Source organism: Pelodiscus sinensis, chromosome 2, assembly GCF_052426305.1.
Source record: "Pelodiscus sinensis isolate ZL-2025 chromosome 2, ASM5242630v1, whole genome shotgun sequence".
NCBI lineage: Eukaryota > Metazoa > Chordata > Testudines > Trionychidae > Pelodiscus > Pelodiscus sinensis.
Genome location: NC_143053.1, coordinates 208,811,679 through 208,836,372, shown reverse-complemented (window position 1 = coordinate 208,836,372; position 24,694 = coordinate 208,811,679). Strand labels below are relative to the sequence as shown.

The following is a 24,694-nucleotide window of genomic DNA, read 5'->3' as shown; positions in this document are numbered from 1 at the left end:
CAAATTCACAGTCCAATTTAGTCAGTTTCACAAAGAGAGGATTTTAAAATGAGTACATTTTATGATTTAAGATAGTAAAATGTGAAATTTCATTCTTGTAATTGTTGAGGTCCTGTCCCAAAAAGTGGTTGTGGAGGGAGTCACAAGGTTATTGTCAACGGCGGGGGAGCTTTGCGGTCCTACCTTGCTGCTGGCAGTGGTGCTGCCTTCAGAGTCAGAGCTGGCAAGAGCCACTACCAGCAGCAACACAGAAGTAAGCATGGCCTGGTATAATATTGCCACCCTTACTACTTTGCAGCTGCCTGCAGAGCTGGGTCTTCAGTCAGCAACCATGAATCCCTGGCCACCCAGGCCTGAAGGCAGCAAAGGGTGTAATGGCATGGTGCTGTCACCATTACTTCTGTCCTGCTGCTGGCAGGGCCCTGCCTTCAGAGCTGGGTGCCTGGCCAACAGCTGTGACTCACTTCTGCATGGTCTTCAGAGCTGGGCAGCCAGAGGGTATGTCTACACTAGCCCCCTAGTTCGAACTAGGGAGACTAATGTAGGCCTTCGAAGTTGCAAATGAAGCCCGGGTTTTAAATATCCGAAGGACTTAGTTCGAATTACTGTTTCACTGCCGCGTGTAGCCGCGGGCAGTTACTTTGGACTAGTGGAATTTAAAAATGGCGACCGGACGGGAACATGCAAATAAAGCCCAGGATATTTAAATCCCGGGCTTCATTTGCAACTTCAAAGGCCTACACTAGCCTCCCTAGTTCGAACTAGGGGGCTAGTGTAGACATACCCTGAGAGTGTAGCAATACTGTGTTCCTCCCTTCTCCGCCCACCCCAGAAAGGAACCTTGTAACATCCTGTGACTCCTTCTTGGGTCAAGACCCCCAATCTGAGAAACACTAGTCTCTCCTGTGAAATCTGTAGGACACACAAGTCCAGATTTCATGGGGGGGGGGAGGTAGAAGAGGGGATGGGGCAAACAAGATGACACCGTCCATGATATACTCTTCATGACCATGAATTTGGTAGGGCCCTATGTATAACTTAATCAGTCCATGGTACAGTGACAAAATCAAAGACCCAAGCTGACATCATATCACATGAGGATTTGAAGGTCCTATGATAAATTACTCTCAAAGGCTAACTTTAGAACATTTTTATTTTCTTTACCAATATCAGTCTTGCAATAAGCAAATTCCGATTTAAGGATTCAGTCTTCCTACATACTGAATTATGGGAAAGTAGTCCATCTGAGCAGGTTTTTACTTAAAGTGAACACTGCGAGCCCAAGGTAAAGGAGATAGAGGTGTCTCATACTACTCCTGGCCCCTGCACAACCAGCCAATGGAAGCTGCCTATTTGCAGGACAGGCCGCATGTGAATTACCCCTCCCTCCTTTCCCCTGGGCTCGCGGTATTCAGAGCAGCTCATGGCAGTGGGCTGCTCTGAGCAAGTGCAGGGACAGGGCAGGCAGGGAACTTGGCTCAAGAACCTGTTGGGCTGCTGGCCAGGATCCATCTATATGAGTGCCTCCTGGACAGAGCCTGCCTCTGGCATCTCAGCCCTTCTCTCTCCCAACCCTCTGCCTCCCCTCTTGCATCCCTACATCACACAAAGCCCCTGCACTTCTATATTCCTCCTCTACGTCACAACCCCATCCCAAGCCTTGCAGCCCAATCCCCTACCCCTAGTCACAGCCTAAATCCCTGAACTCCCTCCTGCATGCTTGTCCAGATCACATCCCCTTTTCATACACTTCACTCCCTCCTGCAGGTCACGATCATCTCCTGTCCCCAAACCCCCTCCTGGGCCCTGAACCCCTTCTAGGGATGTTAGTGTATAGTCGAGTAAACGATAAGCCTGGGCTTATTGATTAATCCTATTGACTACACACTTCCTCCCTGCCCTTGCTGCCTCTGTATCAGAGGCAGCAAGTGGGGAGAGTGGGAACCGGTGCTTGTGAGGAACTGGCTTTAAGCAGGATACCCACAAGCACTGGATCCACCTGTTTCTCCCTCTCTCTTCCCTCCCCCCCCCCCCCAACCCTGCATTGCTGCTTCAGAGCAGCGAGGAGAGTGAAGGGGGCAGCCAGCTCTTTGTGCGTATCTGCTCCTGCGGGCCTTCCTCACCCTCTCTCTCCTCTTCCCCCTCCTCCCTATGCTGCTTCCTATAGAGGCAGTGAGGGGGGGCAGGTAGGAGCTGGTGCTGGGGGATCTGGCTTACAAGTTGGTTACCTGCAACACTAGCTCTGTGATGCTGCCTGCGATCCCTCCCCCCACCGCACGCGGAGAGGGGCAGGAGAAGCTGCTGTGAAACTTCCTCTGTCCATGGGGCGGGACCCAAGCTTGCCATGGACAGGGGCTGCTTCCACCCTGCACTGCTGCCTCTGTATCAGAGGCAGCAGCACAGAGTGGCAGGCAGCTTTTAAACTGGCTCCCCTCACACCACTCCTTCCTGCCACCCCACACTGCTGCTTCTGATACAGAGGCAACAGCGTGAGGTAGCAGGTGGCCCTGTGGGAATGGGGCTAGAACACACTGGCTGCCAGCCCTGCCCCAGGGACTATCAAATAGTTGTGTAACCAATCATATTCTATGTGGTTACACAATTATTCAATTACATAATATCTAACACTCCTACCCCCTCATGCACACCAGTCACCTGCCCCAGGTCACAACCCCCTCCGGGTATGTCTACACTGCCACCCTAGTTCAAACTAGGGTGGCTAATGTAGGCATTCGAAGTTGCAAATGAAGTCCGGGATTTAAATATCCCAGGCTTCATTTGCATCTTGCCGGGCACCGCCATTTTAAAATCCCCCTTAGTGCGGACTCCATGCCCATGGCTACACACGGCACGGAGTAGGTATTTCGAATTAGGCTCTCCAATTCGAACTACCGGTACACCTCGTTCCACAAGGAGTAATGGTAGTTCAAATTAGAGAGCCTACCGTTACTCCTCGCGGAACGAGGTGTACTGGTAGTTTGAATTGGAGAGCCTAATACAAACTACATACTCCGTGCCACGTGTAGATGCGGGCACAGAGTCCGCACTAAGGGGGATTTAAAAATGGCGGCGCCCGGCAAGATGCAAATGAAGCCTGGGATATTTAAATCCCGGGCTTCATTTGTAACTTCGAATGCCTACATTAGCCACCCTAGTTCGAACTAGGGAGGCAGTGTAGACATTCCCTCCTTTATCCAAACTCCCTCTCAGATCCTACACTCCCTCCTACACCCTAAGCTCCCTTCTGTACTTCACCTCCATCCCAGACCTACATCTCCTCCATTCATATCATGCAAGAATGTGGTGCTTGACCACCTATCAAATTCTTGGAGTAGTCCACATCAAAAACTGTCCATCTCTGCTCCACACTGTTTTGGATTTGTTCTCCAGTGTTGTGCTCTTCATGTGTTCAAGTTGCCTGTTGATATCATGGGAGAGATTTGGGGGTTGAAATCTACTGTGGGATGGTAAAATTTCACTTTAAATGTAATTCTTAATATTTATCATCTCTTACTTTTATTCTCTACAAACAATGCACTGGAAAAATAACTGAAATTAATTGTTGTCATAATAAGTTTACAGTATATATTAAACAATGATAGGCTTACGCTCTAATTGTTAGAGACCAATTATAATTCAGAAGATGCTATGTGAACAAGAACAAGGAGGAGTCCTGTGACACCTTGAAGACTAACCGATTTATTTGTGCATAAGCTTTCATGGGAGCCACTTCATCAGATGAATAAACAATTCTCATTAAAGGTTGAGAATATTTAAACTTTTAAACAGGGTCCTTCGAAGAGACAGAGGGGGTTATGAAAAGCAGTCCTCTACTGTGAGACTTGCAAGTGAAAATACATAGACTGATTTGTAGCAGATGTTTTCCTCTTTAATTGCATAACCGTATACAAGTCTGCTGGTACAGATGAGATATGGAAACACTAGTACAGCGTTGTCTTAATGGAATTAAAGTCTGAATTGTAACATGCTTTTTATATTAAAACAAATTATTGGGATATAAACACTGCATCAGCCTAAATTTAATTTGCATAGCTGATGCTGACAGTTAAAGTTGGAGAACACATGAAAGAAAATAATTGAAGTCTCCTCTTTGCAGCTGATCTAGAGTCCTAATGTTAACATCTTAAAGGGAAGTGGCCAGCAACTGAAACAAAGTTTGAGAGATAAGAGTTCTTTAAGCACGTGAAAAAGATCCACTATAAACTCACTTTATACACTTGACTTCTTTGCTCTGAAAAAATCCTATACCTCTGCCTAGCATGCAACTTGGGTTATGCAATATAGACCTATCCCATTTGGGAAGACTAGCAAAGGCCCTGATCTGGGGTGTTTGGTTTGGTTTATTCTTTGAATGGTTTCCTCCATTTCTTATTGAGGGAAGATATAAAGAGGGCAACATGCCCACAACATGCCTTGTATTTGAAAGTGTCCAGGGCCTCCATAGCTTCCATAGATATAGATAGTGCCTCCAAATCATGGAAGAAAAAGAGTTAAGTGCCCGTGCTATTTTCGGTAAAGACAAACTTGAAATTGAACAAAAGACACGAGGAGGAACTAAATCTCCCCTCAAAAAATAATCCATTAACAGATTAGAATACTGGAGCAAATACAGCATTTTTTTAAATTGAGGTTTATCTATAGCTGTATCCTCTCAGTCTGATCCTCCATGAGGCACTTGCCCATTTCAACTCCTAATGACATCTGGCCTACAGATGCTTCAGGAACATTATAGGGCTAGAAAAACTATTTCCAGCAGCCCATTTATTCCCCCCTTTCCCCTCAAAAATCCCCAATGATGGCTTCCTAGCTTGTTTTCTGTTGCTTTTGCGAAACTTACTTTTTGGGAGGTGAGGATAGGAGATGAGAAAACAAAATATGTTGACCTTTGGAATATTTAAAAAATATGTACATCTGGCTCAGAACTGTTGGAAAATGCTTGTGTAGGGTTTGCAGAAGTTTTCCTAAGAGTGGGCTACATCCTCTGGAGCTGGGGGAGGAGCTCTATTGCCAGCCAACTACTGGCTGACTATAGGATGCCTTGTGCAGGAGGCTCCTGGAACCGTGAAAGTACACTAAACAAACTACAGGTTTCCCTCCCTCCCCCCTCTATGGAGGGTAGGGGAGGGAGAGGCAGAGGGAAATGGCATGAGCTTCCCTGATTCTGTTCTTTACCATACCTTAATCAACAAATGTAAGCCTGCTCTGCCTCCTCCTTTCCTTCATCACATGCCTTTTTCACCACAATTTGTCACCAACTCTATTTATCCAGATGATATTGCTAGAGCAATGCTTGTGTTAAAAATTCACACGTAGCTATCCAAGCCATCAACGAAAAAACACATGCATGTTTGATCAAGTTTTAGTAGTGAGTTGTCAAACAAGCTCTTATGAGTTTGCAAGTGGAAGAAATTGGGTTCGATGTAATTTTAACCAACTGACATAGATGTGGTTGGTAGCTGCATATGATAGATAACATCTACTTGATAAGCAAGTGTGACAGCAAATAGTCTTTTGCCCTTGTCAGTCCCCTAGGCTGAGTTTCCTTGAACTTCGTTGTTTGGGACTAGCAATATCCGTACTGCAACATTCACAAATTGAGTCAGGTTTACAAAATCATTAGATTAAAACTGATACATTTTTAGTGTTTTATTTGCATTCCAGTTTTTTGACACTTTGGGACTCCAGCTTTCAAGCTTCTCTCCATACCAGGAGATCTAGAATCCTGCTGGTTGTTGTTGTTTAAAATGAAAACTGTGATTCTTATGTACATGCCTGATTCCTGGAGGTAGAAATTTAAGAAAATAAATCAAATATTGTGAGAATTGCAATAAAATAGTCAGAGCTGATGACTGGGTAGTGTTGCTAGCTGTGCTAGAATCCACAGTTAGGTTGTCCTATTCTGCCATGCTGTATGCAGTCAGACATCCCAGAATGCCTTGCTTCTCATGTTGCTGGGGCCACTCTGAGGGCCAGTATGGTCATTCTTGTAATAACTATGGTCTGTCTAGCCCAATATCCTGTCTTCCAACAATGTCCAGGGCCAGATGCTTCTGAGGGAATGAACAGAACAGGGCAATTTTCAAGTGGTCAGACATCATTCTGACTTAATACAGAGTTTTCTTTGAAACTTGCAGAGTTTTGATAAATCAAAGGTTCATTGTAAGATAGACTTAAAGTAGCTAAAGGTAGATTAAATATTTTGTGACAGGATTTTTCTCTCATTCTCAGTGCCCAGAATCAAACTATTTAGACAAATAAGCATTGATTAACTGAATAATTAAGTAATTTAAATGAGTAAAAGCATTTTACTAAACAATCCACATTAGGCATGCTGAATCAGCATTCTGCTGTATCAATATCCTTATGTACAGTAACCATTGCTAAGCAGAATGTAGATGAGCTAGTGGAAACATGGGGTCAACATATGACATAACTAAATGGTGAAGTCCAAATTACTCTTCACTGCTTATGCTTCTTTTTTGGTTGGTTTTGTACTTTCTCCTTTGGGACAATGAAAAACAGTGCAATTATTCATGCTTTTGTATTTATTCCTCTTCATTTTCCACTGCCAGAGGTCACAGTGCTTGGACTGGATGCTTAGTGAGGTAATGGATTTTGTTTTAAAACTAGTTCTATTGAAACTTAACATTTTTTTTAAAAAAAAGGGGGGGGGACGTTTCTATTGAACTCTGCTGGTTTTTAAAAACAAGCTTTTATAAAACCTAATGCCAGTTTGTATTGACATTCCCTTAACTCTATACTTTCCTTTCCCATTGCCTTTAAAAGAATAAACTTTAAAAATCAGGAATCTTTTTCACACAAAAGGAACTCTCCGCTTTTTTTTAAATAAATCATAGCCTACATGAACAAGAAGAGAATATAAGGAGTCCCAAGTAGGGGGATGTGTTTTATCAGATAGTGAGTCCTGCATGGAGATCTGCAGAGCCTTCATGTAACTCCAAATGGCTATAACATCAATAGTTCTTTCCAGTCCTCTCATAGTGTAATTTGAACCCAGTGAAGTTAATGGCACAGTTCCCATTGTTTAAGGGTCAGGATTTCACTCCAGGGGGTCTTTGACTTCTGTCTGACCTTCTTGATGATAAGTTTGGTTGTCTACAGGTCCCCTGCCAGCTCCCTGTTTCATGCCTATACAGTCTCTTCCCCCACCCCCTTCATTGCAAAGATATATTTTTTAGGATATGGTCAGGGCTATTGATAGACTTCTAAGGGACCTGGTCATGTGCACAGAATCTTGGCTCTGGGCACCCAGAAGAAGCAGGGACTCAGGCAGAGGAGGCAGGGCTAGAGGCTAGCTGTCCTCAGTGCTGCCTGGACCATATCCTACAGGGCTACAGTGGTGATTTTAAAGGGCCTGGGTCTCCAGCTGCTGTTGCCACCTGCAACCCCAAGTCCTTTTAAATCACTAGGCCCTGGGGCAACTGCCCCCTTTTGCCCATTCCCTGTCAACAACCTTGCATGTGGCTATCTTGTCCCTGGATTTTGACCTATTTAAATTTAACAATGTAGAAAATACTAAGAGGAGAAGAGAAGGGATTGGGGAACTAAACCAGTAGTTTTAGGTAAAACAGCTTGAAGGGGAGGTCTGCCTCAGTCCCAGAAAATGGGAACAACACAGGAGAAAATAGAGGAAAGCCAGGCACACTAAAAGGGTATGTTTTACTTGGGGGGGGGGGGGAGGGGGAACAAAACCTCATGTCCATGTTAGTTGCAGTTAACATGAGGTAAAATCATAGTAAAGACAAGGCAGTTTGTAGACTTCACACAAGTTACCATGGAAGAGTCTGGGGTTTACCTTAACCATGGGCAGTGGGTGAAGGTATGGCTGGAAGAGGCGAGCCCCCAGCTCTACCCATTCTGTCAAGGCCTCACCCCCAGCATCATGGAGAGGTGTGCCAGCATGCATCCCTAGCCGCCTTGACCCTGGAGTATAGCAAGGGTGGGTGGTACACGGCCCCAGCCTCTCCACCCCCACTTGGTGTTCTGAGAGTAGAGGATGAGAGGGGCCAGGCTGGCGGATTGGGAAGGCAATGTCTTCCCCTGCCTAGCATACCTGCCGCCCATAGCCTTGATCTCCCAAATGAGGACTGTAAACTTCTCTCTTCACTGGAATTTTACCTCATGTTAGTTAACTGGAACTAGCCAACACGTGGTGGGAACATGTAGGCGCTTTTCCTATTGAAAAGCAGTGAGATGAGGTGGAAGGAGTGGAACACATTACAAAATTAATGAGGCAGTAATGTAAATATTTGAAACTGTCCAGTATTTGTCACCTTGCTTTGTCAGGCAGCAGATGAGCTACTGTGTGTCATTGTATTTGATAATCAAAAATCAGATAGGGCTCGTCTACACTGGCCCCTTTTCCGGAAGGGGCATGTAAATTTCATGAGTCGTAGTAGGGAAATGCGTGGGGGATTTAAATATCCCCCGCGGCATTTAAATAAAAATGTCCGCCGCTTTTTTCCGGCTTTTAAAAAAGCCGGAAAAGAGCGTCTACACTGGCCCCGATCCTCCGGAAAAAGCGCCCTTTTCCGGAGGCTCTTATTCCTACTTTGAAGTAGGAATACAGTAGTAGAAACAGGCCTAAACCAAAGCCTCAGATACTTTGAAGTAGGAATAAGAGCCTCCGGAAAAGGGCGCTTTTTCCGGAGGATCAGGGCCAGTGTAGACGCTCTTTTCCGGCTTTTTTAAAAGCCGGAAAAAAGCGGCGGACATTTTTATTTAAATGCCGCGGGGGATATTTAAATCCCTCGCGCATTTCCCTACTACGACTCATGAAATTTACATGCCCCTTCCGGAAAAGGGGCCAGTGTAGACGTAGCCATAGTGTAAATGTCCGCTTTTATGTGAGCTTCAATTACAGAACTCATTGTAGTTATTCTTGCCTGCATACCAGTATAATCTAATCCAGGTACTGCATTTTCCTTCAACCTTGTTTTTAAAATACATAGGCTGAAGCTGCATCTATGTATTTGCTTTCACTTTTGCCCAAACTAAAGGCAACATATTCTACCTCAGTAACCTTCATGTAATTGAGAGTAATGTATACACTGCAATTAATATCCCCTTACACTAACACTTAGCTTAATCTTATGTGATTTGTTTTATTACCTGGGCTTTAAAGTCAATGGAGATTTCACTTGTGCAACAAAACAAAATTTAAAACAAAGTGTGTGTGTGTGTGTGTGTGTGTGTGTGTGTGTGTGTCAGAGGATTACTGTATCTGAGGCTTTGGTTTAGGCCTGTTTCTACTACTGTATCTGACTTCAAAGAGGAGGGACCAGACAGTAATGTTCTGTTTCCTGTTTAAATGCTCAGAACATGTGAATTCTGAGTTAGAATATATGGTCATTGAACAACATATAGTTTTAAGGAACAAGTAATTCTGGTAATAGTACTTACCACAAGTGTAGTATACATGGAAAGGTAGCTAGGGAAAACTGTTCAATGTATTCAGTTCTTCCTTACCAACTTCTCACAGTATTTAATTCTGTTCGCTTCATGATCAGTTTTTTATTCCATATTCTTCACAGCTTTTGTTATTTAAACTCTAATTTCAAAGTCTTTAAAAAGGTGCATTTTAAAGAAGTCATCCTAATAAGAACAGCCATTCTGGGTCAGACCAACAGTCCATCTAACGTAGTATACTCTCTGCTGACAATGGACAATACCAGATACACTAGAGCAGTGGTCCCCAACCTTTAAAGGCTCCCGGGCGCCCGGGGGGCAGGGCCGCGCGTCCGGGGGCACGCCAGGGGACGGGGATGCCCTTGCACCCGGTGCCGGTGTCGGCATGTGCCTCAGGGCCGGGGCAGGGGCCATCCAAGCGCCTTGTGCCGTGGGCCGGCGCCACCCGAGCCGCGCACCTGGGGCCGGCGCCGCTCGAGCGCCACGCGCCCGCATGTGCCCCGGGGCTGGGGCCGCCCGAGCGCCGCACACCCAGCACCGGTGCGTGTTGCGCGCCTGGGGCCGGCACCTCCCGTGCGCCGGGGGCGGGGCTGGCCCAGGTTGTCGGCGGGCGCGCACAAATGCCCTGGCGGGCACCATGGCGCCCGCGGGCACCGCGTTGGGGACCACTGCCCTAGAGGGAGGGAACATAACAGGTACTCCTCAAGTGACTCCTCCCCTGTCATCCATTTCCATGACAAAAGTCATGAAAGATACTGCCCAGTGTGGCTTTTTTCTATACAGTATAGTGTTTGTTTTTGCTACAAATTGTCATGCAGCAGCTGAAACTACTGAACTGTGGAGTATAGTATGCTCAGCGGCCTGTCATTTATACGGGAGAAGTACTGATTTGTGAACTTGCATGGGATCAGCATGATATTGAGGGGGAAATAGAAGATCAATAGATTCTAGAAACTTGGAGAAACTGATTATGGAACAAAATCATTGTGCACCAGCCCATAGGTGCCCTTACTGTGAAATTATTAGTTTTTAGAATTTTTATGGTACTCGTTTTTGTGGCTTTTCTCTCTAGCCTGGCCCTGGTTTATAGTCTGTCAGTGTTTATTTACTGGCTGTAGAGCTGGTAAATAAACACACCAGAGCAGCCAGTTAGTGGGTTTCACAGAGTGGTTTCACAGACCACTTTGAGAATCACTGGTCTATGGAAAGGGCAAATATTTTCATTTCCTTTAAGACAGGATGCCAATTGAATACAGGGAGCACTATATGTGGTGGAGGGAGGGAAGACTCTTCATACCAAACCTCCTCTGAATGGAGCAAGTGTTTTTTGCCTGCACAGCTATTAATAGCTCCACATCCAGTTCAATGTCAGAAATGAATGAATTGGGATGTTTTTTCATAATCTCGCTAACAGTTCCTTGCACTGTTCATTTTACGAGCAGAGTTCTTTGCAAACAGTAAGTCTTCAAGTCTCTGAACACTTGGTTAGCAGGCATGTATTGGTGCTACAGTATTCTTTCAAAATGGCGCAGAGCTTACTTCACTGTGTACTGCAAGCAGTCTGAAGAGTCCAGGACTACTGCTTCCTAATTGCCCAAACTATATGATCTTTCTGCACTAATATGTTGAAAAGGGAGAATTCTTCTTTGAGTTGATGTAGCAGTGTGTGTAATGTACATGCACCCAGCTCACCAAAGTTAGGGATCTTTGCCTAGCATGCTCTTGGCATGATCATGCCATGTGGCCTTGCCCTTCCTTTGACTATATAACAGCAGTGCTGCCCCAGTCCCTGCCTCAGTTAGTTCTCACTGCCCATGGCTAGAGTCCAAGCTTGGTGTGCTGTGTTCACCTCAAGTTTTCAGTCTTTTTTTCTCAATGTTTTTCCCCTCTAGACAACGGTGATTAGAACCTGAGGTCTAGGTTAGTGCTAGTGTAACCCACACACTCGGACTATGTCTACACTCGCGGCTTCTTGTGCAAGTAATATGCAAATGAGGCTAAGTGTGGAATATTGCCAAGCCTCATTTGCATATCTAATGAGCCACCATTTTTTTTTTCAGAAGAGGCTCTTGTGCAAGAAGGAGCGTCTACACTGCCCCTTCTTGCACAAGAAAAACCCTCTTGCGCAATGCCGTTACACCTATTACTTTTCAGGAAGAATGGCATTGCACATGAGGGTTTTTCTTGCGCAAGAAGGGGCAGTATAGACGCTCCTTCTTGCACAAGAGCCTCTTCTGAAAAAAATGGTGGCCCATTAGGTATGCAAATGAGGCTCGGCGATATTCCACGCTTAGCCTCATTTGCATATTACTCATGCAAGAAGCCGCGAGTGTAGACATAGCCCTAGTGTGGTTCACTGTCCCATGCAGTGGCACCTAGACCACAGCAACAGTTAAGACCAAGAGACCTCTACAGCAGGGGCAGGGAGCCAGCTGGCTTTTAGCTCAGAGAGTGGAGGTTCCTATACTTAAGCTTCAGAGGTGCCAGGTTCAAATGTGCCTGGTGGTGGTTACACTAGTATAGGGTTGAAGTAAGGTAGCTGTCTTGTCTGTGCTCACAAGAGTTCAAGCATAGTCCATTATGTGGAGGAGCCATTCCCAACAGTGATCCCCACAAGAGGTGCTTGTTGTGTCTCAGTGAGTGGCACATTAAGGAACAGTGCCCCATATTTATGTTCAAGAAGACACAGGTGAGAGACTTACAGCTGAAATAGCACCTTCCAAAGCAGGTAACGAGGCCTGCTTCAGCATGGAGGCCCTTATGAGACTGGTAGTTGCTGGTGCAACTGGCAAGTGATGCTGAGCCACATCCAGATCCTACTAGGAAGAGGAATCTCCCTTCTGATGTGGTGAGGAGTACTGATCAGGACTAGGGATGTAAGCGACTAGTCAACTATCTGATAAACAAAGGCTTATTGCATGGGAGAACAATGCTTTCCAGACCAAGAATAGCTGCTTACCAATGTGAGGAAGGAGATAATTTGTCCTACAGTGACTTTGAAAGTCTAAAATTATATGGATATAAAGCACCATACATACCGTAACAAAACACAGCGTTGTACCGTTTGTAGACACCTCGTATCCTGTCAAGCTGACTGTTAATATAATTTCAGTGAGGGGAAAAATAAACAGAGTGTAGCACAGGAATGCTTCATCAATGAAGCTGCTGTTGTGAGAAGAGTGAGCATTTGAAGGCTATTTTCAGTAATAGATTTGTCAGTCTTCCAGTTCAGAAAAACTATTTTAGACTTAAAATTAAAGTAAAATATAGTGCAGTTATAAAATTGTGACAGAACTAAGTGAATTCAAGTTAAATGTGATGTATTTCAAGCCCCTGTTTAGCAAGATACTTTAAACATGAATGGCTTTATTCATGTGCTTAAAAACTCAAAAGTTAAAGCACATGCTTAAATATCTTTCTGCATCTTAGTATTTATGCTAGGTAGGACAAAGTGGCCAGAAAAGATTTTTAAATTATATGTATGTTTCTCTCTTTTTAAACTTTTAAAAACCAATAGCTGAATAGAGATTGGGTCAATTACATTAGACAGTGTAGAATTTATAGAGGTAAATTCCCCCAAAGCTTTTTTTACTTGGCAATCTCTTTATGTATATTTAAAATTAATGACATTTTATTTTTTAATATGTTCAGATTTTTTTAAAATCCAGAATAAAATGATTTTGGCAAGGCTTCTGAAAGCTTATGGCATCCATTACTTTGCTCTTTTATTAAAAGCCTTGTGTCGAATGTAATAAAATATTTTCCTCTTTACTGTGACATTTTCACTGTTAGGCTGTTCACACTGAAACTGATGTGGGAAGGCCTTGTCATGTCTGCCTTCTATTGAATTATAAATCCTGTACCTAAAGTTCAGCATGTAACATTTTTCCTATGAACAATACTTAATTTTTCATGAATATAAAATATATATTGTAATTCTGCTGCTCAAATGATGACCGTAAAGAATAATACTTTGACTATAAAGCACTGAGAACCAAGTACCTCAATGGCTGACACGCACATTTAATTTTCACAACATTTCTGGGTGATAGTCACTATCAAATGGATGATACTGTACTTATGTGACTATTTATTAGTCATCTGTTTTTTCAAACTTGCTTGAGGTTGCATAGCTAACCACTGAATGGCCAAAAATAAGACCAGGAACCCTGACTATATACTGCATTAGCTATATAGTCTGGTTAGTCCCTAATGCAACCATTTCCTGTAGAAATCTCTTCCTGGGGTCCCACTTGACGAAGAACATTTTAAAACTTGAACATTAATAATCTAGAGAACTCTTTTTTTTTTTTAAATGGTGCTATTGTTTTCTTCCACAAATTTCAAATTGAATCTTTATTTTTTGTAAAACTGGACTGTTGTAAAACCCACTTACATGTTTTTGTATACGTCTGAAAAGATATTGTAACTGACTCAATTTAAATTAATGTTGTGGGGCACCCTTGTACATCTCCTCCCCCCTTATGGATGAACCACTTCAGCAGTAGTCCTGGGTCATCCATCCTCCATTCCCCTCTTGTGGAAAATAATAATCTCTTTCTCTCCCTCCCCTCTCTCCCTCCGGCTGCCCCTGGAGCAGCGAGCCTAGGCCCATGATGTCCTGGCAAAATTCTGTAAAGAAGCCCTCACTCGCCTCAGAGGCATCCAACCTTAATGCATCCAGAAGGGCTGGACTAAGGCCTTCCAGGCCGTAAGAAGGAGACCTTGTCTAGGAGCCCTGTCCCATTCTGTGGGCAGCCTGGGGCCACATCAGAAATTTCTGAAGTAGCCCCCAGTCAAAAATGATAGCCTATGCAGTTGAGCAGGAGTGGGCAAAAAGTCTCCTGGTTCTCCGCTAAGGTAATCTTGGACAAGAGAGGTTCATCCTGTATTTAGGCATGTTAATCCAAGTGAAGGAAACTGGCACCAAGATTTTTTTTCAAAAGTGTTTTAAGGTACCTCAATTTTTGGGTGTCTAATTTGAGCTTTAAAGGGGCTTGGTTTTCAGAAAATGCTGAATATCAGACCCCCTTAAGATTAATTAAAATGGCACCCCAAATCATTATTCACTTTTGATAGTCTTGGCCTTATTTTTTATATACAAATGAGAGCTCAGTGTCAGTATAAATTTATAGAGCTGCAGTCATCCTCTGAGACTGGACTTCACACAGCTGGGTAATGTTTATTTAAGGAAGAGAAAGTCAAGGTGCAAAAATATTACTCATGTGTACTGTAGTAGAAACCCTGGCTGAACTTTTAACCTTAATGAAAGTGCTAGAAAGAGAGATTCTTTCAACCTGCAAAGCACACAGTGATAAAGTGAGATTTCCTTAATCTCTCCAGTTAATTTTGTAGAAACCTGTTTTGCTTATCATTATTGCTTCTATAGCTCATGAGAAATAACACACTTGTTTATTGCTGATCCACCTTCAGTGGTTGTCCCAGCATGTGTCATTGATGTTTGAAATCTGCTAAACTGGGGGCAACAAAGAAAAGAGCCAAGAGGAAAGTGAAAAGAAAACAGGTGTTTGAATGTTTCATTTCTGTAGACGTGTATGAACAAAATGTAAATATGCACACAAAGTCTTCGAGAAGTTAGGAAGCCTTTGCAAAAAAAAATTTAAATGTGTATAAGTGATGGGGTGCGATCACAGAAGTCCCCTTGGGTTATCCCCCTGATGTGCTGATCATGCCACTGACCCCCACCTTCCTGCTCTCTGGGCCTCCCCATCACATTGTCTTGCTGGGCCAGATCCTCTGGTCTCCTCCAGATAAGGCACAGAGTTAGGGTTGCTGCCCTCCCTCCTGCAGAGCAGCACAGATACTGAACCAGTTCAGCTCCAAGAGGGCTCAGCACCCAGGAAACCAATCCCCCAAAGGGATCAAACCTGCAAATCCATCTTTCTCTGAGTGAAAGTTTTACATCGGGGAAAGTTCATAAGGTCAGCCCTCTTTATCAATGAGAGAGCTGCACTGTGGTTACTTCCCACTAGATAACAATTATTTACACATGAAACAACTAACAGGAATAGCTGTGCTGTTCAGTTTCCTCTGTGTAGGCATGACCTAAAATAAATGAGATTTTAGGAAGAAAATAAAAAGATGAATGGAGTTATTAGTGTGAGAAGGATTTCTGAGAAGAGACTTCTTAGTTTTGCTTCTCTCTCTCAACAAATGACCATTAAAACAGCACTAAACACTCCATGTAGATCTCCTGCTGTCTTGATCCGGATTGTCATATTTGTTTACAATGAGTGTTAATTTTATGCAGTATGATTACCAAGGAAAAATATTTGTTTCTCAGTATTGGTTTATTACCTTATGCTTTATTAAGTCTCAATGGCTTTTCTCTATAATTCATTATGTATACTTCATTTGTTCAGTATTTGTTTTCATTATATCCTTCTAATATTCTTGGCTTTGGTAAATGTTTTGCCTTCCTATTTAGTGGGTTAATTAAGGTGATCACATGGTCTTTGTAAGACATCCCTGATTTCCTAGCCTCACCTTTAGTCTTGTGGACATACTTGATTGTTTTCTAAATTAAAAAAAAAAATACAAGCGAGGCTGGATTTGCAATAATTTTTACTATTAATAATTTTTACACACACACTAAGGTTTGGCAGAATTCAATTTTTGATTAATTTTGATAGGTGATATCAATGTTTTGTTTAAGCATTTTTCCTTTTCTTTCATTTTTTTAAAATATGCGCAGTAGCAGGAAAATATGATGGTCAAGCAACAAAATGGGTCAATGTTTAATGACAGTAGATATTGATTTCAAAAAGTTAAAGCTTTATAATTGCTCAAGCACAAACTGTAAATGTCATGTATCAAAATATAAGAAGTAAATATCATTAAATTTTAATAACTTTTTTCCACATTTTTTTCTTTTTGTCCATATTGTCTTTATATTGGTTTCTTTGTGTATAGTGATATTGACACTTACTGAAATTTACCATATTATTTCCAACCCTACCTATTCCCAGCCTCCCCCCCCCCCCTTTACACCAGTACCAACCCCCAGCTTGCCTCATCTCCCACCAGGGCTTTGTGAAGGTGGGACTGAAAAACCTCCCAGGAAGGGGGCTTCCACCACCTTCCCTCCTTCCCCAGGGAACCCCATTCCAGCAGTTAACCTCCCTCCCAAGAACATAGTAAGAGAGCCATACCTGCATGACCACAACCCCAACGGTTAATCTCCCCATGCCGAATTGGTTCCCGACAGAGGTAGCTGTCCAGCGTGGTGAGCTTTCACAGGGCAATGGTGACCCACTTCTGGAGGGGGATGGCGGGTTGCATGTGGGTGTCCCGTTGCCTGAGGGCAGGGGCGAGCCACTCGCATAGCTCCATAAAGATGTCCTTTTGCATGCAGAAGTTCTGGAGCTACTGCTGGTCATTCCACCACTCTATGATAATACTCACCAGTTGGAACTGGTGTCCAGTTGCCAGAAGTGGCGGTGTACAGTGTGCAGGGGAGGGCAGAAGGGGCTGTGCTGCATGAGCAGCACATGGAGAGAGGTGAGGGATGTGCCCCGCAGAGAGCTGTGGGTCCAGATTCTGAAGAGCCATGAGAGCAGCTTGCAAAAACTGCAGTAGGAGGTGCAGCATGAGGTCCAGGAGCTGGCGACTACTTTGCAGCAAGTCCAGCTCCATGGCAGAAGTGCTGTGGTGTCCACAAGGGCAACCAGAGCAGGCAGTAGAATGGGTTTTCTATCCCTCAAGGAGATAGGCAAAAGATAGGAGCCTGAGACATGGCTGTAGTGGGGGGACCCCTTTAAGCACCAGTCTTAGCTAGCCTCAGGAAGCAGCTACAGGAAGTGACCGCTGTCCTCATGTCCTGCCCAAAGTGATTTCAGGTGGCTTTAAATGCGATTGAGGCGCCAATCTGTGTAGACATACTATTTTGAAATAGCGCTACTTTGATTGGCATTTGCTGTGTATGTGCTATTTTGAAATAAGCTATTTTGGAGGTTTTTTTTCTGAAATGGCTTTTTCGGAAATAAGCATTCAATGTAGATGTACCCATATGTTTTATTCCCCTTTAGTCAGTTGAAATCAGATGTTTGGAATAAGCTGTGACTAGGTTATATACTGCCTGTTCTACGCACAAGTTGGCATTTACATGAAGGTACTTGCACAAAGAAGCAATATTTCATAATCCACTTGCCTGAAACTGCCACCTTTGTGAATAAAACTCTTGCACAGGAGTTATGGAGACAGTCTGCAAGGAAGAGTTTAAAATTGTGATGATAAATTAGGGTCATGTTATTTTTATTATATTGACCTAAACTTTACACATCCATTATTTACCATTGAAAATACTGACAAATAGTGCATCTTCTACTATTTGTACCATATCCAGACACACCAGCCTGCTCAGCCAATACATTATTTATTTAGTTATCATCCTTGTTATTGAAAATGTGATGTGTATATTATGTTGCTTTTTCCATTGGTACCGTATTTATTCCTGCAGAATTATACAATTTAAATATACATAAATAAAATTAATACTTTCCAAAAAGAAATGAAAAAAGTAATTAGAAATACTAGCTGACTAATTCCCTTTTTGACTATCTTCTTCCAGTTAACTCTCCAGAATTTCTTCACCCTCTTCTATTCTGTCTGGATACTTCTACGCAGCAGTGTTATTTCGGAATACCTGTCGTTATTCTGAAAAAACAAAATGCATGTCTACGCTAAAAGCCTTTATTTTGAAATAATGTCGAGGTGGAGGACTTCTTACTCTGACTTATGGTAACCCTCATTTCACGAGGATTAAGGGAAGTTGGAGGAAGAGTATTCTTTGACTTCCTATGTGTAGACAGTGCCAAAAGACTAAGTTATTTGGACTTCAGCTACGCAACTGATGTAGTTAAAGTTGTGTAGCATAATTTGACTTTAGCTCTGCTGTGTAGATGTACCCTCTATGTTTTCAGCAAATACTGCAAAGACTGAACTCTGTTGTCTTTACCTCAACACATAGTGTGCCTCTAAGGATGGATTATTTGACCAACTAGTCATTGTGATGTGGTCAACTGAAGGATGCCCATGGTGATGATTAGAGCTTGGAAAGGCCTGACCCAGACTCAGTGAGAGTCTTTGCATTCACTTTGTGTCAGTTTGGATCAGACTCTTTGTGAGCAAACTCTTCAGTTTAGAAGAGCTGCATTGAAAGTGAATACGTATTTGTGGTCTTGAAAGTACCTTTGAGTGACCCTGATTTTAGTGATAAAGCGGGAGTGGGCCTACATGAAAATAGCAATCTAAAATGAAGGGACCCCAAAATAGGAATTAGAAGACCAATTTGAAGGACCTTTGTATGTTTTTGAGAACCAGATTCACAATTCTGAAATGTTTGCGTTAGATTTCTTTGGCTCTGGTTTCTGGCTGGAATCAGAACTGGAACTGTCAAAATCCCATAAGAGGGGCCGGGTGCTGAGTGTTCTTCATTAGAAGAGGAAGCACAAGAAATTTCATTACTGATATTGAGCAAGAAATTTCTCATGGAAAAAACCTCAAGAGATGCAGCTTGTTTAGATAAAGCTTCAGATAAACAGCACTTCTAAACTAAACCCCAAGCTGTAGCACATAGAGCCGTGGTCACCAACCAGTAGATTGCGATCTACCGGTAGATCTCAGGGGCTCTAAGAGTAGCTCTTGAGCCCTCTCTGAACTGCGCGCCTGCACAGTACATTTACATTAGATTTCCTCATTTGAGGAGCAGCTACTCACCGAGCAACAACACAGGTGAGTAGCTGCGAGGAATGGTGGGAACTGGGAGGTCGGGAGGGCTGAAACACCTCAGCAAGTTGACTGTGGCTTTCAGCTGAAAGAGGCTGTCCCATGCTCCAGCTGATCGGCGGATTCTCCTCTGTGCCTGCCCATGTGGATCTTGGTGCATCCTGGCTGAGCGCCATGGCCAACTGGCTGGGCAGCCACTTCTCTTCCCTCCAGCCCGGCTGCCCTGCGCTCAGCCCAGGGAGGCTGTGTCTAGCTCCAGCTGTGCTGGAGCAAGCTTCCCAGGCTGAGCGCAAGATCACAGATGCCCATCTGATGGACTGTATACAACTAGCAATCTCAGACTACAACCCAGACTTCAAGACACTGGCAGATACTGTTCAGTCACAGTTGTCACACTGAAGAATAGTGATAGAAATGCCGTGTTATCCCTGAAAGACCCCTGTTATCTTACCCATTACAAAGATAGCTTCCCTAATTATCACCTCTAATACCATTAGCTCACAGACATTTACCCCCTCCCCCCCCCCCGACATCCCCCTTCTGTTCTGAAATTTGATTTGTCCTTTTCATATGTGTTCTCTTTTTTTTAATTGTATCCTTTGGTATATATGGTTGTGACTATTTTCTTCTACTATTTGATCTGAGGAAGTGGGGCTGGCCCACGAAAGCTCATCATCTAATAAACCATCTTGTTAGTCTTTAAAGTGCTACATAGTCCTGTATTTTGTCACACTGAGGGTACGTCTAGACTACAGGCTTTTGTCGACAGTATCTGTCAACAAAACTTCTGTCGACAAAGAGCATCTAGACTACATTCAGTTCTGTCGACAAAGCAAGCTGCTTTGTTGACAAAACCCTGTAGTCTAGACACAACCCTACATGCAATAACACCTTCGGTCGACAGAACTCTGTCGACAAAAGGTGTTATGCCTCGTAAAATGAGGTTTACCAGTGTCGACAAAACTGCTGAGTTCTGTCAATGTTATGTCGACAGAACTCAGAGGTAGTGTAGACGCAGGTATAGTTTTGTCGACAAAACTCTGTAGTCTAGACACACCCCGAGACTTTTGTCGACAAAACTCTGTAGTCTAGACACACCCCGAGACTTTGTTATTGGAAGAAAAAATATATAATTATCAATACTTGATATTAGATTTACAAAGTAGCAGAGAACAAAATGTATAATTGTAAATGCTTCATTTGACATTTAAATAGCATGAATTAAAAACAGACCATTTATTTCATAACTATAAACATGTGATGTTAATTTTATATAATGCATAATTTAAAAATAAACTGTTTAATAGAGTGTATAAGGGCTGGGGATAGCAAGTGATGGACAGGAGAATAGAGGGGGGCGGGGCTTCAAGGAAGGGACGGGGCGGCAGATCTTCGCCTGTTCTGAGACTTAAAAAGTGATCTTGGGTGTAAAAAGGTTGGAGACCACTGACATAGACTGTAGTGAGTGAGGTTATACGAATTCTTCAGCTACAATGCTAGTCTATATGACATGCAAACAGTTGTTGATCCAGATCCTCAGCTGGTGGAATTTGTGGTGACTCGATTAAATTCAATAGTGCTGTGCTGATTTACACAACCTGTCAGTCCAGCGCTTTGTGTTTTTAGTAGCAGCTCTCAAGTATTTCATGATTCTTCCCTATGTTGATTTTGATGGCTGAAGCTTCCATTCTTGTTTATTCTAGGAAATTTACCAGTGGTGTGGCTCAACATGCAATAAATATGAGCGTCTCAAGGCTACTCAGGTTGCTATTGGCATTCGAGACAATGAGAGGAATGGAAGATCTCAGCTATTTGTTATAGATGAAGGAAGTGAACCAAGACAACTTACAAAGGTATGGTAAATGCATTGCTAGTTCAAATATACTGTTCGCCAGACTCCTGGGCATGTCCTGCCACCATGCTACTATGGCGCAGGATATGTCATCAGCTCTCCTAATAATCTAAGTAGTTCCGGACCCAGTCTTTACATAGAGCGACTTCATTGTTCTGCCGTAAGAGTGCTGTATACACAACAGCTGCTAGCTGCTCTTCCCCCTGAGTCAGGACTGAGCTAGTGCTCCTGTACAGTGCTGTGAGATGATTACTTCTTTTAAGCGCTGTCTTTCATGGGCCTTTTGGGCAAAGTGAGAATGTTGGCGCTTGTGCCCTGAACAAATCCCAGGTGAGCAATTACATTCTACAAGCACAAATTCACCCAGCAGTTTTCCTAGCAAGCCTGTTCGTTTCCTCTCCTAAATAAACAATAATTCTACAGGTATTGGTCCTTTGTTCTTTCAAGTCAATAGAAGTCTCCCTCAATGATGCTGGATCAGAGCTACGTAGAGTTGTGAGGAAGTGGATGGAGGGGAGAGGTGGATGACGGAAGTGCCCTGAAAACTGGGGAGTGAGCTTGTGAAGGCAACGTAACAAATTGAAGGAGCTGGGAGGAAGACAAAGGTCCTTGGTCATTGTTTTGGGACATTACAGCTACTAGAAACAGCTTTGTACTATAGAGCTAGCCCATGGGGATTTGAGCACATTCACTTCTATTATATATGGCAACATTTTTCTTCCTATACAGAGATATTTAAAATAACACAGACTTTGGATACCGTCATATGAACAAAGAATGTCAGCTGAATCAGGCCTTGTCTACATTATGTGAACTGTACTGGCATAGCTACAGTATGCCATTCTAGCATGGACCATAATAAATGAAGAATACACCAGTGGTTGGCCTGTCAGTGTAGGAACACCTCCCTGAATGACACTAGCTTGCTTAATGGATGCATTATTTTGTTGACCAAGCTGGGTTTACACTGAGAATTAGGTCAGCATAGTTATGGGACTCTGGAGTTTAGATTTTTCATACTTCTTAATTTTTTAAGTATAAGCCAGGCCTCAGGCCTCAATATGGAATACATTGTATTACATGCACTGAGGCATGTGCAGATGTGTACCACCAGTGGGGAAACATGCTGCTGGCTGTGGGCACTCTGGGTACTCTGCTAATCAGCTGGGCAGCACCTGAATCTCTCCTGGGCAGCTGCCCAAATGCTCAGCTTACAGGGAATACTATTGTCAGTGGAAGGGGCTCTCTAATTAGTGTAGATGGTAGCGCAGTCAATGGAAGAACTTGATCTAGCATGGTCTATAGTGGGAGACGGGGGAGGTAGGTTGGATTAACTACATTGCTCCTAAGTCTTTTCCATTTAAGCACCGAAAGTGCTTGCCATTATAGGCTGGATCCATATTCCAGCAGAGTTTTCACAGAATTATGCATTCCTGAGCATCACAACAGGATGGGTATGTGGCACTTCATCAGGGTCCTCCAAAGCCTTAATGATGAATGAATGTAATTTTTCATTTATAATACAAACTACGTATTGAGACCTAAGCTAGCTGAAAATGGGGTGTGTGATTAGGGTGGGGAGTGAGGGGACTGCTTAGAAGGTGAGAACCCTTTAAAATAAATGTAGTCAATTTCAACGATGTCTAAAGTAGATTTAAAAATAGGGTGAAAATAGACTTGTAATTTTTCCTTCTGAAAAGTAGTCCCCCACCCCCTTGTGTGTCTCTGTATTCTGAATCATTAGTAGTTAAAAAATGTGATCTGGTTACAGTTCATATCCTAACCTAACGTACTTCATATTTATTAATATTTCTAAACCAATTTTCCCATTTGGTCTTTTTTTTTTTTTTTAATGGGAAAGGAGCAAAAAGTTTAACATAAAATAATTCTTCAGCAAACTGGAACCGGCACATTTAATTTCTGGTTCAGATTGTGTTCTCCCCAGGGTCATCTGCATGAAGCAATACTAATAGAGTGTGCCTGAAGACACTGTTTTTGTTGCATCACTGTTTTGTCATTCTTATTGTAAGTAACAGCTGCCACAGTGCAGACAGGTTCTATGCCTTTCACCCCTGAGGCAAATTAGGCATACTGACTCCTTTGCATGATTCATTAGTGCTGTAGTAAAATTCTTATCCTTGATTAACTCTGTGTTTGTTTGCCTCTGCACTTTTTACAAAGTGAAAGCCTTTTGTATTTAAGGCCAGCTTTTCGCTACAGAATCACTTTGGTACAACAATGTCTTTCAGGGTTGTGGACAGCAACATAGTTATACCAGCCTGAGTGCTGGGGTAGAGAAGTGCTATCTTGGTGGGAAAGCTTCTCCCAGAGTTCATCTACCCTGTACCTTTACCTCAAAATAAGCTACTCAAATTGCGTAGCTTATTTCAAGGTAATTTCTAAATAAAGCGCTATTCCGACAAGTCCCTTAACCCTTGCAGAACGTGCGCCACAGGGATGCCGGAATAGTGCACCTGTTATTTTGGAATATATTTTGAAATAATTGGCGTGTTTAAAGACACAGTATAGATATTTTAGGATACTTCCGGTATCCCAAAATAGCTCCTCTGTCTAGATGTAGCCCCACTTGCAAATGTGGATTAACTATCCTGAGGGGCTAGCTGTCTTCCATTGGCATAGAGCATCTTCACTAAAGAGCTATACCAGTGGAGCTGCATCCGTGCAGCTGTGCTGATGCAGCATTTTAAACATAGACCTGCCCTAAGTAGCCACCGGTGTTCCATTCCTAAGCGATATCCCACATCTGATATCAAAGTGAATTATTTTAGGGGCATGTTTTGGTTTTGTTTTAAATCTCAACTCCAAAAGGAAGCAGATGAAATCCACAGGTTGTGTGGGTGGCAGAGATGTTACAGGCTAGGACCTGGCTCTCTTCACAAGGCCCTTGTTCAGCTGTGCAGTGCTTTTAACTCATGTAAAGTTCTTGAATTAAAAGGACAGGGAAAATGCCAACATTATATTTTGATTTCCTTGTCTTGGAATATATTAGTAATAATGATTTTTATTATTTGCCCAGCAACAATGGAGGGGAAATTTCAGTTTTTCTTTCTTATTAAGATAAATATAAAGGGCGGGGGGGAGGAGACCATTGGTCAGTCCAGTGAACAGTGATTATGGCTCTGATTGCTCACCACAGTGGTGAGTTTTCTCCTGTGATCCGTAATACCAGGGAAGTTGCATGGGGAGTACTTCAGGTGCCAGGGCTGGAGGTGTTGTGTCTCTAAAGAAATATGGGGCTGCAGGGCCTCCATTGTATTCCCAGGCATTGCAAGCTTTAGGGAACTCTACTATATAGCCACTGGGCCATCACTCCTCTTTCCTTCTTTAAGCATCTTTCCCTATGGCAGAGGAAGGTGACATCCATTTCCCTAAAAGATAAATTATAAAATGAATGGATGGGAGAAAGTAAGATTCTTCTTTGAGTGATTGCTCATGTCCATTGCATGTAGGTGTGCATGTGCTGTGTGCATATGTCGTCGGAAGTTTTTTCCCTTAACAGTACCCGATGAGCCAGCCTCAGCTCCCACCCCGCCCCATGCACCGGCACCGACGCAGGGGCCCTGTGTGGCACCGACACGGTTGGCTGGTCCTCCAGCCACTGGCTCCTCAACATCAAGCAGACCA

At 43.2% G+C, this 24,694-nt stretch overlaps 1 protein-coding gene across 1 annotated transcript in view; it reads left to right on the top strand.

The window, feature by feature from the left end:
• Positions 1–24,694, top strand: part of SCIN (scinderin) — a 102,079-nt gene that overhangs the window by 22,243 nt on the left and 55,142 nt on the right. Inside the window, exon 4 of the mRNA XM_006114524.5 lies at positions 20,901–21,050. Within this exon, the coding sequence (XP_006114586.2) occupies positions 20,901–21,050 (150 nt within the window). The remainder of the gene's footprint in view (positions 1–20,900; positions 21,051–24,694) is intronic.